The 21165-nt window shown below is 45.0% G+C and overlaps 1 protein-coding gene across 1 annotated transcript in view; it reads left to right on the forward strand.

Annotated features, from left to right (window-relative positions):
- Nucleotides 1-21165, forward strand: part of MYOM2 (myomesin 2) — a 731038-nt gene that overhangs the window by 270505 nt on the left and 439368 nt on the right. The window contains exon 12 of the mRNA XM_086926415.1: nt 12095-12294. Coding sequence (XP_086782541.1) covers nt 12095-12294 — 200 coding nt within the window. The remainder of the gene's footprint in view (nt 1-12094; nt 12295-21165) is intronic.

Consider the following 21165-nt stretch of genomic DNA (forward strand, 5'->3'; position numbering starts at 1 on the left):
ACACTCCATTTCTGGCGCTCTTTGCACCACAAACCTCCCGACCACCTGTTGCACTTGGCTAGGCTGGGACAGTTCTTTCTTTGCAGCAGGATCCCATTCGGAACTGGGAAGCGGCCCATGCTCTCCTGCATTGCCCCCCCCTTTCTCGGCATCTCCCCCTGCTCTGTTATACGGAGGCGGCCTGTCTGTCAATAATCTGTTTATCAGGCTATCCTCTGTCTCGCTCTCGTCATCCTCTTCTAGGGGGTTTTTATTCCCGGGCATCTCTAACACTGGATACAATTTATTTACTTCCATGTTATGCACCCTCCATCGTTTAGCATCCTCATCCCACTTGGAATCCTGTACTGCTCGTACCGAACGTTTCACTCTTTCTTGCCGTCTATTCATGTTCTTCTCATGCGCTGCCCTAATCCATGCATTAAGGGCTTCGAACTGAGTTGGTCTAGGCAAGGGTCTCGTAGAGGTCATAATTGCTTTTAATCTGTGTAGCACCTCTAATCTATACGTCCCGTACTTCGGGAACGTGAGTTCCTCATTTCCATCTGTCATCTTACTCCACTCTGAGATCCACAGAATCGTGTGCAGCCCAACATTTGTCCCCATGTAATGAGCTGGCGTACCCTCCGGCGGGGCTTCTTCCCCTTCATACGATCCCCTGCGCTCTCTTTTAAACAGCGCTCTTAACCATTTAAAATACTTCATAATTATGCGCAAAATTTCCAGCTTGAATACTTTGTTTACTTCCTGATGACAATCCACCAATCCTAGCGCGGCTTAGCTAGCTGGCCTATCGCAGCGCGGTCTTTCCCCGGCCGGCCAATCCCAGCGCGGCACTTTCTGACGTCACTAGTCTCCGCTTCGCAGCAGCACCCCTCCTTTCTCAGCTCTCCTCGCGGTCATGCATGCGTCCCATTCATACTCCGAAAAATGACTACTTCCGACCAAGCGGTCACTTCCCTCGACTGTACGTCCACAGTCTATCTGTAATTATCAACACAACTGACGAGATGTCTGTCGTCACTCTGATAGGTTCTTTACGCACACAGTAACTTCCGACCAGCGTCTGTTACTCGCGCACTCACTCCCCCTATCTGGTCCTTCGGGTGGTCACTGGTACCTCATGACCCCCTTCACCCTGGTTAACAATTACTTCTGGGTGTCCGATACCCCCGAACCACTTAAGCTCTCCTTGAGCCTAAGATTTCCACCGGTTGCGCGCGCTCACAACCTGTTCCACAGTCTCTCTACAGTCATTCAACTCCGCCAAACATTACAACATAGATACAATACAAAACACCGCAATCTTAACACGCATGACCCTTTATACTCACTCTCGACCGATACTGCTGCTTTTCTGTCTCACGTCATCCGGTCCTTCTTCCGCGGGCGGTTCCTCCGATCATCGGTCTCTAGGGGGCTTGGGGTAATCTAACCTAGCCTAGATCACCTTCCTCAAGAAGGCAACCATTCTCTATAGCTACCAACTGGAAGGGTTGAGATTTTGATCAATACCTTATCACTATCGATCTAAAACCCCGGTCTGGCCGACTGAATCTTTATTGCCTGTCATTGAGGAAAGAAAGTGCATCTCTTACCAAGTTAGTTCCCCCAGTAAAGGACTCTGCTTCAAAGGATCACAAACAACTTCTAGCTTTCAAAGATTTATTATAAGTTGCAAGTACAAGCATCTCAAGATGAGATTCACCAGATACACGGGCCCAACTACGTACACGTGTTCTCTGAAAGCCCTCAGACGAACAACGGAAACTATCAATACCAGTTCTAAAAACAATAGTGCCGTTAGCATAGACACATATTGAAATCTATCACTCATTTACAGGCGGAAGGAAAATACAGGTTAGGCTTTCCCTACCCTGCTCTAGATGGTATCCCTACTTAACCAGGTCTCAATCTATCAAAGGTGTCAGCAGTGAATGACTCCCAAGGGAAGCCACTCACTCTCGAACTCTTGGTGAAAACCTATAGTTCTCCAATCATGGCCCCTCTCTGCCTACCCATCCGCTCTCTAAAGGATCCTCAGGCGTCTGCTCTAACTCCCCCCAGGGGTGCTGTCCCTAATACAAAAATACAACAACATTTAGGACGCCCCTCGTGAGACGCCCCTCACGTGGTGTAGCTTCTGGCTGTTTCCATGATGAGGCCTTGTGGTTAGAGTCGACCTTGCTTCTCAGACTCGTCTCCGGCCCGCTGATACCCCTTAAACATTCCGGAACCCTCCTCCATGTCTGGTCCATTTCTTGAACAAGCTTCTATTCATTATATTAATAATTGAATACCCCCTTTTCTCTTCCAGACAGACATCTGCAGCCTAATCCCAATTCTCATGGTTTTCCAACCGCATTGCAACATTCTTCGACCCAGACTAATACGTATAAATCAACATTTAAAGCTTTCCAGCTCTACTATATTTTATAGCATTCAACTTCTTCTTTAATTATTAGCATGTTAGTACTCATATTCTACTGATTTCGGTAAACACATCTATAAATCAAAAAGCCTACTCATTAATACTAAACATTAGTGCAATCCATATTGTGAATTTTAATCACCTTCCCCCTCCCGTCTTGCTCTGGCCCTGAGGCCTACCACATTTCAACTTTCCATATGCCATCTTACATTTTAGCAGCTACACAACATGGATTCAGGAATTATCACGCTTAATAAAATCGTATTACTTCACACATTTCTGTATTAGTTCCACTTCTATTTAAACTTCTATATTAACTACACATTTCAGAATATAACTATGGATACTATCAGCACTCATGGCATTTCTCTTCATGATTTGTGCTTACTACGTGTAAGTGTGATGTATTTCTACATTTTGGTCAGTTTGCGCTCTCTCAAATGTGTAAAGTATTTGTGTAACACTTCAAAGAGTAATCAAGGAAAACACTACAGCAAAAGAAACCTACAAGCTAGAAAAATAAAGTAAGTGTTAATAAATGAATCCAGGCCAAAACAGCAAAAATCCAATCAGTAGAACCGGAGATATGCAGTTTTTTGAAATGGCAGTAAAAACAGCACCAAAAAGCACAAAGCGCCAACTACAGATATCTGTTTGCACTGGACCGGGATAAAAGTCAGGCCAACCATGATGGAACATTGGCCAGCTACAGGGAGCCAGTTAGGCCTGATGAACAAAGTATCTTGAATCCTGGTTTGCATAGCATTGCGATAATCTGTATCGAAGATGCGTCATACAGCCGAAGATGCATGTCAGTTCAAAGATGCGGCAAGGCTGTGATGCGAGATCATCATCGTGGATCCTGATGACAAGGGCTTGCAATGTCGGGCATCGAAGATGTGCATGGTATTAAAGGCAAATCAATGGTTCAGAGGAACACTGAGGTTGCGATGCAGAGTCTGTCGTTGTCATGTAGACTGTTGTCAATGAGACATGTGAGGGCCTTTGGTGAGGATGCATCATGCAGCAGCCGTTTTGAAAAGGCTTGGGAGGCAATGTGGGTCTGTGTGATGGTACTGATCCATGCAACAGTGGCGATGCTTAAGTTCTACTCGAGCTTGCTCAATGTAGCAGATGAGATGCATCGATTCCCCCGGATCAACACAGGCTGGCAGAGCACCTTAAGCCCACTTCCAAGAATCCAGGACAGGGGTGGGACTACTTGGCTAGTAGACTCAAGGATGGTAGAGTTCAAGTGCAAGGTTGTTGTAAATCTGTGGTGTACTTGAGGCTTCAGATCAGGAGGTGAACCAACTCGCCCTTGGAGTCACTCTGGGGTTTTGGGTTCAAGAGCTGCAGGTCCAGTCCTCCTTACCCAGGCAAGAGTGCAGCAGGCCGCAGGTCATCACAGCAGAGCAGCAGTCTTTCAGAGCAACATTCCAGCAGAGTGGATGTCCCATCAGCAGCACAGCAGTCCTTCTTCCTGGCAAAGTATCCACAGGAAACACAAGGAAATTATGGAGGGAGTGCTGAAACTTTTCAGACACTCACCCCCAGACACAGATCTGGGTTGAATCCATGTCATTCTTTAGCTCACTTTGCCTTCCCAGGTCAGACACAGCTATATGCAAATCCGTTTTGACCCTGTGCCTCATAGGAATAGCCCAGCCCGAACTGCCAAGTCATGAGGTACATGGTCAAGATTGATTTACATATAGCTGTGTCTGAACTGGGGTGGCGAAGTGTGCTAAAGAACGATGATGATTTTGTAATGAATAATTGGTGTCTGCGGTCCATGAAGTATGCCTAGTTGTGCCGTTGAAGTGGGGAGAAGCTTCTCGAAGTATGCTTTTGAAGTGCAACTATGACCTGCCTACCTGGGCCTGGTTCCAAACTAACTACAGGAGGTATGCAGCTGTGTAGGGGCAGAATACAGCCTATTGAAGTGTAAGTAGGGCTGTGCCCAGCTCCTCCCTCCCATCCTGCAGTGATGGTATATCTAGGTACACCTAAGATCCCTATTGCGTATGACTGTCTTGGAGGAATACACACAGCCCAACTGTAAAATACACACAGTTATGTGACCCAAAGACAAGCTGCAGGACACCAATGGCTGAGGCAGGAAAATATCAACTATCTGAAAGTGGGATTTTTAAAATTGTAATTTGAAATCCGGCTTCACCATCAGTTAGGATTTTTCATTACAATTCCAAAGATACCAAACATGATCTGAGTACCTGTTCCCATTTGGGATTTAAAGTTTATAAAATATAAATATGTAACTTCAGTGTTATCCTATGGTGAGGTAGGGTTTGGTTTGCAGAGGTGAAAAATGTATGTAAGACTTTTTCACAACTAGGATATGTAAACTTAAAAGTACATGTCAAAAGATGTATTTTGCCTGGTTGAAACAGCAGTTCAAAATGGCACATACAGGCTGCAACAGCAGACCTGAGACATGTTTTAAAGTGCTACTGAAGTAGGTGGCACAGTCAGTGCTGCAGGTCCACAAGTAGCATTTAATTTACAGGCCATGGGTAAATGGTATACCACTTTACCCCATAAAAATTGTCCTGGGCCTGCTATTGCAGCCTGCATGCAGTTTTAAATGACTATTTTGACTTGGCACTATAGCCCTCTTGCGATGCCTTAAACCCTCCCTTTATTCCATATAGTTCACCCCTAAGATAAGTCTTAGGTAGCCCATAGGGCAGGGTGCTTCATAATAAAAAAAAAATGGACACATAGTTTTGAGCTTTACATGTTCTGGTAGTGAAAAAACTGCAAAATGTTTTTTCTCTACTGTGAAGTCTATCTCTCCAATAGGATAAAATGTGGTTGCCCTATTACATTTATTATGTTCTAAATTTTGAGAACAGGAAAAACATTTGCATTTAATATTTGAGAAATGACTAATTAAATCCTCTTTAATGGCAAATTCAGATTTTAATTTACAATTTAGAAAATTCCACTGTTTAGTGCCTGCAACCTGCTGCTGAGTCGCATGACTGGGTGTAGGTGACAGTTTAACTTTGTTTATTCCTCCCAGATAGCCGTACAATAGAGAGATTAAGTGTGCCTGAATGGGCCATTACTTGCAGGGTGAAAGGGGCGGAGCTGGGCACAGCCCCTCTTGCAAAACAATAGTCTTTGTCCTGCCTTTTCACAAAGGACTTGACACCACTTTATTCATGCAGTCTGTGTGGAGTTAGGGCAGGGGAGGCTGTAAACATCAAACACTTCAAACGATATTCTCTAGAAACCTCTACTTCAAAGAAGGCACCAAATATTAAAAAAAGACCCTTACACTCACTCTTCAGTTCACTTTCTGTACCGGTGGAAGAACCCTCTGGGGACTGCCTGCTTCTGCTGTGTACTTCAAAAGACTGCTTTGCATCACCTGGCTGCCTGAAGTCTTCCTTGAAGTCTGGGAGGCCCACTCTGCTGGTTGAGCCCCGTTCCACTGCTTGAACCCAGGACTTCCAGAGTGACTCCAAGAGTTAGTTGGCGGACTTCCTTATCAGAGCCTCAAGGAGAGAAAAGTCCCTAACCATCTTGAAACCACACCTGGATCCAGCTTGATTAAATCATGGCCCTCCAAGTGGTGCCTCCCCCTGCCCTGGACCATGGAAGTGGACCATGGAAGTGGTGGCAGAGGTGCCAAGATACCCAAAATTCAAAACTTGGGACTTACATTTTTTTTTCCTTAAAACTACTCTGAGAACTGAGAGAAGACTAGGACTAATTTGCTTGTCAGTCTACACAAGGCACATCGCTAGTCGGCCCGAATATGTTCTTTTACTCATGGTGTCAGCATTGCCTTAAGAATCAAGCCTGTAGCCTGCAGTGTCGTCCCACTGGAGATTTTTTACTTCAGAGAAACTGACCAAACGTGGAAATCTTCACCGTGACTTCATCCACCGGCATCCTGACAGTGATGCAGCCTCCTCAACCACTGCCTGCAGCCTTGCCCCACATAACTTTTCAGAACATATTTGTTGAAATTTCTTCTAAGTCTGAAGGTACGCCCCAAACTGACCCAATTCACTTCCTGCATCCGATTCACGTATCATCGTGGTAGGTCATATATTTTTCAACTTTGTCTCGTGTGATAATATGTTTTGATCTTTTAGGCACTCGTTTTTTACCTTAAACTTAAAGAATGCGCAACCCCTGTTCTACTGATTGTTTTTTTTTGGTTTCGGTGTCAAATAATTTATTAAAATTGACTCTATTTTTCTAAAAGGAGTGAGACTTTTGTTGTGTTGTCTTTTTACTTTATCGCTGTTTGCGAGCTGCAAAATACTTTACACAATGCCTCTAAGTTAAGCATGACTGTTTATGTGCCAAACTACCAGAGGGTTAAGCATTAATTTAGTGTATTTTTGTGGTTCATCCTAACTATGATTGAGGCTGTTGTTTGAAACAGGGTTAACATCCCACTTAACAAACAACCTAATTTCTCACAGATACCAAAGTTCATCATCACAAATCAACTTAATCAACTCCAAACTTTCTTGGATACTAATCATATCAGCAGTGACTTTGTAATACAATGTATCCCCCTTCGCAGTATAAAAACAACTATAATAATTGTAGTTTTTGAACTTTGTTATCACAGTGACCTCAAAGATAGTTCTTCTCTTTTTCTCCCAAATTTGTTTGCAACATTCAAATTCACCAGGTCCAAATATACCTCCACATCTCATAAACCATGTCAACAATTGTAGTTGATTTCTTTATCAGAATTGTAATTCCAATGAATTGTGTGCCTGTGACCTACCCAAATGTCCCTACTAATTCTATTGTTTCAAATCATCTAAGAATATTAGAAATTAACTTTCATTATATACTAGCAGGTCTTATGTCTACATGAGTGTTCTGCAAAATTGATCTTATCATCTTGAAAAATGTAGCATGCAACTGAACCAGAAACACATGAGCGAAAATAATCTCTGCTAAAATAATGAAAATCCTAATGTATACGTTTACCATAGCAATGACTAACCTAGACCTATTTACATTAATGTCACCATTTCAGATCACACTTTATCTACTCACTTCAGTCACAGTACAAATCAGATCTGTTTATTTTTAAACACCTTATCATAACAATTCGGTATTTAGGAGTAGGTAAATGGGATGTAGGTAATTTCATTTACGTAGCAACCAGAGTCTACAGCATATTGTGAAGGTTCTTGATCTTGGCTCTCAGGGATCGGGGAAGCACATTGATTGAAGATTGTGAAATGTAATATTGAGAAACCATACGTGTATTTAATTTAGGCATATAAGGCAATTAATTACATAGAAAAATACGCGGAAAAATAAATATTTGTATATTTGGAAAACTTCGATAGGGACTTTAATGATATGGACCTGCTGAGCTAGTTAACAAAATGATGTATATGCTCAGTGCCATGGGCAATTGCTTGTCACTGTTCCTTCACTAAAAATATTCACCTTGGGAAAATGCAACGACGATGTCCCTGTAATTGGAAAAATACATCTGATTGTTACTATATTAAGTTAATTGTGAGACTTAAAGACATTGAAACTTAAAAATATCTTAGGTTTGCAATTTTTTCCCCTGAGCCGGATCCCGCTTTTACATTTATTCCTGCCTTTCTGGTACATTTTTCCTTCAATTCTTCCAACACAAATATGCTTTACACTTTTTCCTGTCCTCTATAAACTGTCCTCCCATTCTTGGTTTCTAGATCTTGCATGATTTATCTTCACTTTCTCTCCTCTAGGCTTCCCTCCACTACCTGTACTCAGATTCATGTGTCAACATGGACCAATCTGTATGTACCAACCTAACTAACTTATCTTTGTTATTGCTGTGTGCATATTCAATTGATAAATAGTTTTTCGTCTGTCCACTTCCATGTAAGGTGAAGCATGTCTTCTCTTGATAATATGTAAGTTACTTCTAACAGTTGATCTACAGTGCCTGGAAAATCATCAGGTGATTTTCAAGCATATTGAAAATATGCAAAATAGGAAAAAAGGTGACAAGTCCTGTTATTTGTAGGCTAAAGGAATAATGAGTGCTCATCAGCGTCCTGGAAGGAGTGCGCATCAGCGTCCTGGAAGGGGTGCGTGTCAGCGTCTTGGAAGCAGCCAGTGCCAGCCCCGCCGCCCCGTTTAAGCCTCCAAAAGAGTGGGACGGTGCCTCCAGCACACGAAAACTGGGCTGCGTGCTCAAATGTGTGCTCAACTCAGGGGTTAGATCCTGACAGGGCTGGCGCTACTAAAAGCAGCAGCATTAAGACGCAACCTCCAGAGGATGCCGGATTACAACAAATATAAAGAACTAACCGTTCTGTGGGTCTCACTTAAAAACATCATGAGATTTCATGATTATCGCAAGTACACATTATTGGAAGCAGTGGAAGAGTAAGCTTAAGTTTTAATTCATGCACGGTTTTCAGCTACGACCACAGATAGCTTTCTCTAGACTATATGTAGCTAGAAATGGTGCCTGCCATAGCTGGAATGTTGGTGGGAGTGGATCAAGCCAAACCGAAGCTAGGCAAATTCTGAACACCGCCATTGAAACGAACAAAAGTCCTTTCACATTTTCCGTGTATGTTTGGGCCTAATGTGCTAAGCCCAAAAAAAAGATGGCAGTGGAAAACGTAAACAGACTGAGTCTGCGCACTTGAGTGACAGAGTGACCTGCTGACCGGATCGTTGACAGGCTGCCAAGGGCCAAGGACAGAGGCAATGAAAGCAAGCCAATAGGTTAATATTAATTTCCATACCGAGGATCTGATACTTAAGCAATAGGAAAAGCCCTGAAGAAGTCGATGGGAAATTGATTCAACGATGAAACACGTGTAGGCTGGAACAGCGAATACGTTGTAAACAGAGAATAGAACATCAAAGAAATGTGTGTATAACATGTTTGTCTCCTTTCTTTACTACCTCCTGTGTTTCCTTCCTGTGGTCTATGCTGTCCCGGTGCGGTTATGTCCCTGCTCCTCTGCTGCCCATCTTGTTAAGTGTTGCCATTTCCCCACCCTCCTTTTGTATTTTCTTCTCAGTGAGTAGGCCCAGCTACTTGGTTCTTTGGACGAATTTACCTGGAGTGGAGCCGCTGCCTCTTGCTCCCCTGTCCCATTGCCGCACGTGTGGTCCCCTCCTGCCGCCTCCACCCATTACACCCAGCGAGGCCGGCGAGGCACAGGGAGACCACAATCCCCAGCACTCCCTGCGGCTGAAGCCGCCAACGAACACATTGCGCCTGGAGGCGCATAAAAGCATAGTTGAGCCCCGGTGGAGCGGGGGCCCAGCTACTTGGTTCTTGGGGCGAATTTACCTGGAGTGGAGCCGCTGCTTCTTGCTCCCCTGTCCTGTTGCCGCACATGTGGTACCCTCCTGCCACCTCTGCCCATTACACCCAGCGAGGCCCGCGAGGCACAGGGAGACCACAATCCCCAGCACTCCCTGCGGCGGAAGCCGCCAACAAACACATCGCGCCCGGAAGCCCATAAATGCACAGCTGAGCCCTGGTGGAGTGGGGGCCCAGCTACTTGGGGGCAGATTTATGTCGGACTTGCGCCACGTTTACGCCGCCGTTGCGGAAACGTGGCGCATCCCTGCGACCTATTTACAACGTGACGCATCTAGGCAGATGCGTCACGTTGTAAAGCCCTGCGCCACATGAAACCTGCGTCAGGTTTCATGTGGGCGTTCTGTCGCAGGGTGGGCGTTCCCTCATAGGAAAGCCCCGTAAAACTGACGCAGTGAAATCTACAAGATTTCACAGAGTCAGTTTTACGACGCTGCTGTGTCAAATCCTTACGCCTGCTTGAAGCAGGCGTAAGGAGTGATGCACCACGTTATGTATGGGTGGCCTCTATACATTGCAGGAGTTGCGTCGCACTTGCAACGCTACTCCAGCAATGCGCCGCCCGTACACCACATGATGCATCACGCATCTGTCCTTCCTTGCACCATGGTGCGCCGCATTGTAAATGCGGCGCATCTGTGGTGCCGCAAGGAGGGAATTGCGTGATGCATCAGTTCTGGCACATCCCTGCTGATTTGCAGAGATGCGCCAGAACTCATAAATCTGCCCCTTGGTTCTTGGGGCGAATTTACCTGGAGTGGAGCCGCTGTTTCTTGCTCCCCTGTCCCATTGCCGCACGTGTGGTCCCCTCCTGCCGCCTCCGCCCATTACACTCAGCAAGGCCGGTGAGGCACAGGGAGAACACAATCCCCAGCACTCCCTGCGGTGGAAGCCGCCAACTAACACATCGTGCCCGGAGGCGTATAAAAGCACAGCTGAGCTCCGCTAGAGCGGGGGCCCAGCTACTTGGTTCTTGGGGCGAATTTACCTGGAGTGGAGCCGCTGCTTCTTGCTCCCCTGTACCGTTGCCGCACGTGTGGTCCTCTCCTGCCGCCTCCGCCCATTTCATCCCCGGAGGCCGGCGAGGCACAGGGAGACCGCAAATCCCAGCACTCCCTGCGGCAGAAGCCGTCAACAAACACATCGAATCCGGAGGCGCATAAAAGCACAGTTGAGCCCCTGCGTCGCGGGATCACGCGCTGGACGCGCCGGGAGAAGCCCGGGACAACGGCAGGCCCATCTATGGCCATCAGGGGCCAGAAGAGGCTGGGCTAGGCCACTCCCCTAACGCTCACTGTAAGAAACTCTGTGAGTAGGCATAATTGCAACTTGCTTAAGTGTCATTTTACTAAGTGGGATTGTTTGATCGTCTTTCCTGTCTGTGCTAAAACCTGACTCACATTGACATCGAGTGTTTGTACACCGGTTGGGTCCTCAAAGGCACAAAGAACTCACGGAAACAACATCATAGTACAGAGGATAACAGGAACTATAAACAATCGATACTTGGGTGGTCCCAATTTTGATGTCCCAATTTTGATGGTATTAATACTACTGTGTTTCTTGCTATACTCACTATTTTCTCGTTTGGTTTAAGGTCACTTAAATGTTAAATTACTTGTCTCATTGGTTGGGGAATCCATTATGGCACCACACAAAGAGAAAGACACTGGTACAACCCTAGATGCCTACTTGACTAGGGTCGAGTCAGCTGTTAATAAAGAAATCTCCCTGACTGAACGAAGGCTCTCTATGGATCCTTTATCTGGAAGAGCAATAGACTCCCCTGCCCTATTGAGTAATGAGTCACTAACAACCCCCCCACCTGGCCAACTAACGCTGACGCAACCAGATATTGACACTTCCTCAATAAATGATAGCCAAATTAATGGGACACCTGAACAGGGCCCGAGCCCGGTAAAATCTAGACTAAGGGCAAGGAGCAAAATAGACAAGCCAGTTTTGAACTGCTCGAATAACGATTGATAGGTGTCATATTGTTTTGAATGGCGAATTTTGAAAATACGTTTTTACGAAAATAATGTTTGAACATACACCCCCCTCATTGCCCGATCCTACATAAATGGAAATGTATGATGAATGTACACTTTTCACTGGTGTTATATATTAAAAAAATCAGATTGTGACGATAGTTGCATTTCCCTCTGTCTCTGTTAACTTACGTTGTTAATTTACGGACCAAATATTTACGTGTTTCACAACGCAAAGAAAATAGCATTGTTTTTAAGTTATTCTTTGTATATATACTATCATTCATTCCTTACATCACTGTTCACTTTCAGATGTGAGGTTGGAACTGACAACTGGATTCAGTGCAATGATGCTCCTGTGAAGGTTTGCAAGTATCCTGTCACTGGACTTTATGAGGGAAGGTCATACATATTCCGTGTCAGAGCAGTCAATAAGGCTGGAGTGAGCAGGCCTTCTAGAGTCTCGGTGGCAGTAGCTGCTCTTGACCCCGCAGATCTGGCTAGAATGCAGAGTAAGTATTCAATCACTATAATAAAGATGATTTTGGGGGGGAGATAAACTAGGGACTGACAGTTTTCTTGATTCCCTACATTCTTTGTTTCTTCTTCATTCTTGAGAGATAGGGTGACATTTATGTCACCTTCAGAATGACGTTTGGAATGTGTATAAATCTGAAGGCTCCACTCGCATTGCACTATAAAAACAACCATCAAATTACAATTGCTTCCATTTAGCCATTCTGTGTTACTTTTTATTTACCATTTATGTTGTACTGGAACACAAGCTTTAGGTGAATTAATGGAGAAACACGTGGCAGGAAAATCCACCCTATGATATATCTTGCTCGTAAACAGCAAAAACCGTGAAAAAAAATTGCTTAAGACTTCTTTCATATACAAGATGTCATAATGTGCGAGATGAGTTCCATTGTTCTCAATAAAATGAGGAGGTGTGGAGGGGAAATACTATATCTTAGGTCAGAATATATGCCACATTTACCTGTGGTGGTCCAAGGTGTCAATGCCTACAGCCAGTAAAATAGACCTTTGCCACAAACCATGTGCCATCAACAACCTGAGGAAAGTGGAGTTAAACCGGTAGCGGCTTGTGCAGGTAAAAGTGGTGAGTGGTGAAGCAGGGTGGGGAGGACTTGACAGATGACAAAGAGTAAAAATGATTTATTTAGTTCATTTTCCCTCGTCACCGTCTGTTGAGTTTCCCCCCCCCACCCCCCTCCGCCTTTCCGCCCTTACCTGCACTGGCCGCTCCTGAGTAAAACACTGTACCAAATTACACTGAGACTATCATGCTGCCAGAGGTTGGTCAGCTATGCCCTTTGACATACAAATAGAGTGAGCAGGACAGTGCTGGCTACATTTGTATATTTCCATGATCACTTGACCATTGAGGTACTCAGAGCCCCCAGCTGCCTCACCCTCAAAGATTACACCAACGACGTTGGTGGGCTGCCAATGAAAAAGTGACATAGCTGATAGTGAAGCCAATCCTCTGACAGTGGGAGATTCCCTTCGTCAAATCCTAAGGAACACACTAAAGCAGTGTGCCTATAGTTACTTCAAGGCCAGTGAATTACTTAATATGATACAGAGTACCAATGAACACATTAACCTCTACTCACAAAGGTATTTTCATCAGTAAACATATTTTAATTGCCAAAAATATTATGTTGATTCCCTCCAGCATTAACAAATGTATTTGAGGCAGGTGTAAATGCATTAACTATTGGAGATTTTCCTGTCACAAGTGTGCAGAAATCTGTAGCAGGAAATCCTACTCAGGAAGTATGAAGGGAAGATTTCAAGACCTTGCCTGGAAAGTTTAGAAAATCCACACAAATGTGCATTTATGGGCATTCCCACATACATCTCTGAACCATTTTCGTCCTAGAAATGTTCAGAGATTTACTCCTGCAATACAATGGATTAACACCATTCCTGCAATGGGAAAAAACACTTGCAGGCCTTGTGCTAGCTCCCCCTTCTCTGTCTTCAGCATTGGGGCCTCCTCCTTGGTTTGCTGTGACTGTTGCTTCGTTGCGCATTTGTGGTGTTGTACCTGTTTACTTATTGGGACTTTCATTTTCAGGTATGCATTTGTATTGTTTGAGCCAGATTCCTTATAGTGCCTGTTTGTATCCTTTGTGCCTGATTCCTTGTTGTTTGTGCAATGATATTGTTTGTGTCTGATAATTTGTTAATTTTTCTACTTGCAACCCGCTCATCTGACTGATTGACACTTTTCCTGTCACTTCCCAGTGTTGTGTAGTTCCTACTAATCCGTAGGATCTGTGAATTGTTTGGACAATATAAACTAAGGGCTTGGTGTCAAGACTGGTCCCAGACATCCCCCAAGATATGTTGGCCTATAGACCAGCTTGCTCACAGTGCACCGTAAGCCCCCGGTAACCTTATCAGGGAGCAAATGATTTCTGGCAACGACTGAACATGACAACCCATATTCCTCAGGAATTGTGGAAATAGTACAGAACCTTTCGCTCAGTCGCTCGTGCTCACTCATTCTCAGAGAAATATACAGAGAATACAAAGTGGGACGTTTTTCAATAATATTTATTGAAGCAATATTATTCTTGTATAATATACATGTGCTGCAACGATTAGTATACAGTAGCAGAAGAAGGTGATCCCAAGCACCGAAAGAGTGAATAGTAGATACATTTCTACCATAGTGATGAATATATGAAGGCGTATATGCAAAATATGACAATCTAATGTACTCCTATGATGCGGACCCTACTCTGAGTGTACCTAGAGTGTATATTGGTGTAGAGCCAAGTATTCCCCCGAGGGATCATCCAACCACATTACCTGATAGGATATAGTGAAGGACCTCTTTTTGCCTCAAGTTAGACACCTCTCACGGAATGTCAGACCGGTGCGTGGTGGATTCTCAGCATGCACAGACCTTCAGTGTCAGCAGAAGTGCCTCCTTTCCCAATCAATCAGATAACTATTATTTTGTAATAAAAAGCAGTGTGTGTGTGTTAGATTATGGATATGGACATAGCACTGTGGCACTTGGAGGAAGATAGGACGACATTTTTACGTAGGGTGTAGAGAGACCTAGTACACGATCTGAATGTATAAATAAAGTATATTCAGAGAAACTAATCCAACATTGTCGTGCATGCAAATGTGTGCAAAAGTTTATCGCTGAAATGCTATTTTCTAGGACAATGTAAGAAATAGGCTGCTTCACTCACGGGCCTAAAAAGCTATCTAAAAAAGCCAGCATGTCATGACATGGAATGAAAGGTACAAATTACTTTGAACATCGTTGAAAAGAAAGCAGCTATTAAAAATATTCTTAAAAACCTTAAAGTTATTATACTGTTTGAAAGCCTAAGCACTTCAAAAGCTATGGTGCCTAGAAATATAGAATAAAACCAAAACAGTTTTGGCCACATTTTGTTTATACAAACAATTCAATTTGTTCCCACATGGAAAAATGGGCAATTATTTAATGAGTTCTGAGTGGCAGACAAAATATTGCTGTTGTCCATAACCACATATGACGATCCCAGAGGCGCACCTCGAGCCGATATATGGAGTAAAGGGGATTCCATCCAATTCTCACAGCAGCCGCTGAGGGAGATACTGCATCCTGCATGTATATATTAGAGCTCTTGTCCAAGTCACTAGGAGCTTAAGCATTCCAAGGTGACTCAAGAAATGCATTTATGAACAATGGGAGAAGCTGGAGACAACAATACCCATGGGACATAAAAGGGTCCAACTGTACATCAATGTGCAATTGCGCAAACAATTGTGATCCTAGGCATATGTCCAGTATGCATTCATGGCCACAAAACAGTCGGTAGAATATAGGTTTTATACAGTTAAGTCAAACAGGCCTGAAGTAAAAGAACCAGTGCTCATCCAGCTCTCGAAGTTGAAGTGTGCCAAACTAGTGAGAATCATATCCTCATGGCATCGCAGCACAAGCAGTGCAGTCTCCATTCCGAATCAAACAGGGACGTCCATTGCGGAGCAGAAAAATAAACATCAGGATTCCCGCCAAAAATAGCAGGACAAGCAGGAGCCCTCCAAACACTCTTCCCAGCCGGAGTGTATGAATGATGAAATAACTCTGAAGATTATCTAAAAGGTGCAGACCAGTCCAGAGCTGATACATTTACAAATAATGCACTATTCCTTAAGTATCAAAATTTGTAAAGATACGATGGACTAGCTCCCTTCATAGGACACACTTAATGGAGGTCCCAAAGTGGGCAAACTGAGATGCATGCCTAAGGCAAGCACATCTGCGCCTGCCCATGCCAGGACCACACCCAGCACCAGAAACACTGTCTCTTCCACCCCTGGCAGCTCCACCGCCGCAGGGCTCTGAGCACCGGAACCCGGATGCTGCTGTGCATCTCCACACACCACCGAAAGCCATTCTCCTGCAAGTACTGCCACTTTACCTGCAGCACGAATGCAATCAACAACACCGGAGACACGAAAAACATAACTACATTCACCACGCTGACTGAAACCGCCACGGAACAATTCCAGTGCATTCTACTCAATGCACGATCAATCTGTAAATATGCCTCAGAGATCTGGGGCACAATCTCATCACGGATGTCATCTTCCTCACTTAGACCTATTTGAACCCCGCCTCTGCACTGGGCATCGCCATCACCTCCCCTGGAAACTATAAGATAACAAGCCAAGACTGAACCAACAAACACAGAAGTGGATTTGCATTATCTATAAGGACCTTCTCAAACTACTCAACCGCGATAATGGAGCATTTGAACTCCCAACTACACACAGACCGAAAAAGCACCATCAGAGGCACCCACGCATATAGACCACCAGGACCATGCCCCAGAAGCTGCAATGTCATCCCTGACTTTTTTTCATCCCAATTGTCATCCGTTCCAAGCACTACATTTTTCTAGGGGACATTAACTTCCACCTCAATGACCCACAGCGGCCCCAACACAACGGACTTCCAGGAAAGCATGAAAAACATCAGCCCCAAGCAAATTGTCACCAACCCGATCCACATTGCAGGACACACGCTCAACCTCATTTTCACATCCAGTAACAGAGTCAAGTGCAACCACATCTCACAGCTCACCGGGACAAACCACTGCAGCATCCATTTTACCATCCTAGGGCCTACCAACACTGGCACCAGGCCCCCCAGCTCCACAGTCAGAAACTGGAAAAACATATATAAAAAAAGCAGTGGATCAACACTCTCAACTCCCACCTCCCAGACACAACATTCAACCCGGGCCACACTGTAAAGAACTTCTCCCAATGGATCACAGAATGCATGACATAGTCGCCCCCTCCAAACCAGCCAAACCCAAAAGACCAACTCAAAGAGCCAGCTGGTTAACCGTGGAGTTGAAATCCACCAAATGCAACTGCTGGCAACTAGAAAGAAAGTAGTGCACCAGCAAAGAGTCAGGAGACCCTACCACCTTCAAAACTGCCTCTTGAAAGAGACTAAGGAGAACGCCCTAGCAGACCGCATAGATACCAGCCCAAATTCCAGTAAGGAGCTCCTCACCATCATGAACCACTCCTCAAACTCTGCAGCCACTGGGAATTATATCACCCCCTCCCAAGATCTTTGTGACGCCCTGGCTAACTTCTTTCACAACAAGATCTCAGACATCTGCAAATACTTCAAACCATAATCCTCAGCAACCAACAACAACATCATCCTGCACACTCCCCAGGACCCAAAACCAGAACACCTGCTGACCCACTAGGACCCTCTCACTACTCAAGCCACAAACTCCATCATGAACTCCATGCACTTGGGAGTACCCTCAGACCCCTGTCCCTATCACGTCTTCAATCTAAGGAGCAAGACAATTGGCAATGAGCTAAAGAAAGTCCTGAACATCTCCATAACTCATTTGCTTTATGTGTCACATCTCCATAACCTTGTTCACCCTTCTCTGAGGACTAGAAACATTCTGAAGTGAGGCCCCTCCTGAAGAAACCATGAGTCTATCCAGCAGAACTGAAAAACTACTGGCCCATCACCCAGCTCCCTTTTCCAATGAAGTTTCTCGTGAAGCCAATCAACCAGCCACTCACCGAACACTTGGAACACAACAACCTCCTGGACTCCTCGCAATCCATATTTCGAACCAACCACACCACCACGACAGCCCTGCTTACTGCCACCGATTGTGAAGGGCCTCCTGGAGAGCGGCAAAATGGGAGCCATCATCCTCCTGTACTTGTCACCCACCCTTGACACTGTCTACAATCACATCTACATCAACAGGCTCCACACCCTCAGAATACAAGGAGACACCCTCAAATGGATTACCAGAAGGACCCAGAGAACCAGTCTTCCACTGTTACCCTCGGAACCCAAGAAAATAATCTGTGGTGTCCCGCAAGGATCGTCCCTCAGCCCCACCCTTTTTAACATGTACATGAACCCCTTGGCCAACACTGTCAGATCATACAGACTCAACATCATCTCATATGCAAATGACACCCAGCTCATTCTCTTGCTGCCAGAAGACCCCACCACCACCAGAGCCAACTTCCACAGATGTATGATGGACGTCAGTTGAGGGACAACTGTCTCAAACTCAGCTTGGACAAGACTGACATCCTCATCTTTGGGAACAACACCTCCCCATGGAACAACGCATGGTGGGCTACTGAACTTGGTCCATCCCCCGCTTACAACAGATCATGCCCACATCCTCATCATCATCTAGGACTGCAAGGTATACATGAAAAAAAGGTCAACACAGTCTCATCTGCCTGATTCCACACTCAATGTATGGTTTGTAAGATCTCCAGGCCGCTCCCAGTCAACACAAGTAGGACCATCATGCAGGCCCTCATCACCAGCAGGGTGAACTACATGAATACACACTACATAGGAATCACCGTACGCCTCCTGAAGAGACAACAGATAATACAGAACTCAGCGGAAAGACTCCTTGTCGACCTTACCAGACCAACCCAACTCACACCCCACCTCAAGAAGCTACACTGAAGAGTTGCCAGTTCAATATATTGACCCCCACACACAAGCCCTGTACAACGAAGGACCAGCATACATCAACAAATGCATGACATTTCACCAACCGACCAGATAACTATGGTCTGCCTCCCTCTTCTTCGCAGACACACCCCGAGATACTGAAGTATCAGCAGGGGATGCTCCTTCTCACATCTGGTGGACAAAGCCTGGAAACCCCCTTTCCCTACACCTAAGGACCGCCTCATTGCTCTAGCTATTCATGAAAGGAGTCATGACATGACTGTTGGAATAAACTCAGCATGAATAAGGTGGCACCTCCCACGCCTTGAGAAAATGTTTGCACCCAACATAGAAAAAAGGATGTGCTTACGTAGTGGTTTCCATCCCCCAATAGAGACTTCTACCCTGTTTAGAATTCTGCACAATAGTCATACAATAGCCACATGTCATTCACCATTATAAGTATATTATTGGAAATGTTGGTGAATAGAAAAAACATAACAGTAAACATAAAAAACAAAACATAACAGTAAGTTAAGGCAGACATGTACACTTTCTCCTTTATTTTTGTCTTTTTTCTTGAAAGGGGCCCAAAGTACATAGGTTTTCTGTTGGGAATCAGAAACAGATATCATGTATGTATTAAAAGGAAGTTTTAATATATTATTCAATTTATATGCTTTGGAAGTGCTAAAACAATATTCGATTTTTTTATAGCGCAACCTCAGCATCAATATGAAATGTGTTCAAGGTTGATACTGAAAACCTTATAATAATAAAAAAAAACGTCTTTTATATGTGGCTTCATGTAGCATTTATGCAATCTCTAAGGATTGTAAATGACATGCTCATTTGGCATTGAATATAATGGCACTTCATTTATTTACAGAAGGGTCAAAGTGTGAGTTGGCATTCGTCTGATTAAAGCTCGATTTCAAACCCACTGACCCATCTTACTCAAGAGCTTAGAGGGAGTTATGAGAGGCACAATGGAATATGGTGGTGAGAATTGCAATGAAGAATGATTATTCCACAATATTGCTAGCATTTTCCCCTCTTAAAATATATTCTATGACAACGATTGGTGGTGTTCTTTTAGTTAAATACAGAGCAAGACAATATACAAGTGGTCAAGATGCCATGTAAGGTATTTTAGCTTTTTGCTTTTTGATTATTAGCTTAGACTGATTGAAATTGATGGTGTACAAAGACTCTGACGACAACTTCCCTCTGGAATTCAAAAACAGCTGGATGCAAACCCACCAGCGTGCAAAGATGTGAGGCACCAGCGGAGGTCATTTCTACACTTTGACCTCTGTGGGAATATCCCGTTTGGATCTGCTATTGCGGAGGGGGTAGACACTGCAGAACAAAATGGGGGCGTAAATCCTGCGGCGATGGGAACCTTCCCCGACAAAGCAGATGCAGACCCCCCATGTGAGGAGAGGAACAACGTTCAAGGTAGCGCTTGGATTGGGGGCAATAGCGGCGACAAGCGTAGCTTTCTAACTAGGCTTAATGCTTCTTACCCAGCCTATGCCTGACCTCAACATGGCGGCCGCTCTTGAAATGGCAGCAATCTCCAACATTCCCGACTTGAGCTCCGGAGCCGCCCGCTGTTTCCGCGTTGGAGGACCCATCAAACAAAGCAATTTGAGCTTCCTCACCTACAAACCCCATGACGCTGGCACATGTTTGAAAACGGCCTGATTGCTTGAGACTCAGCCCTCCAGTGGGACCAGGGGCACCGGCCCACGGGGGCCCGAGCTCAGAGCAGCAGACATGGAGCCCCGGTTGGGGACCTGCCCACCTTCTGACCCCGGAGACGCTGCCTGCGTCTGGAGCAGGTGAGGGAGAGGAGGCACTGCTACAGGAAGCTCCATGGAAGATGCACAGCCTTCCACCCGGGGCAACTTTCTTCCCACATGAAACTCTGTTGATCGCTCTGGTGAGAGGCCTCCTCCTCCTTCCCTTTAAACTTTGTTTTTGACTTTGCTGCCTCCCGTTCTGCAAACAGCTGCCTTGGCGCCTGTGGTCTTTCTTCCCTGACCCCTGGTCTCCGGTTCGAACTCCTCTGCCCCAGCTCCACATGGACGATGTGGCTGTGATCTTGCTGCGGACTGCCTTTCTCCCCCAGGTCTTGCTGGCTATGGCAGCCCTCTTCCTGGACTTTCGGACTTGGACATTTTTGCTCCCCACCATTTTCTTTTTATGACTCGCTTCTTCTACCTTTCTCCTCCGCCACTTTAGCGATCTCTGACCTCCCCCTCTGTCCTAGCGACCTTTCTATTGTCTCTCCTGTTGCCTCTGACACACTCCTCGCTTTTACTTTTCCTTCTATCCTGCCCGCCATTTTGCT

The sequence above is a fragment of the Lissotriton vulgaris genome, chromosome 6 (genome assembly GCF_964263255.1).
Source record: "Lissotriton vulgaris chromosome 6, aLisVul1.2, whole genome shotgun sequence".
NCBI classification, from domain to species: Eukaryota; Metazoa; Chordata; class Amphibia; order Caudata; family Salamandridae; genus Lissotriton; species Lissotriton vulgaris.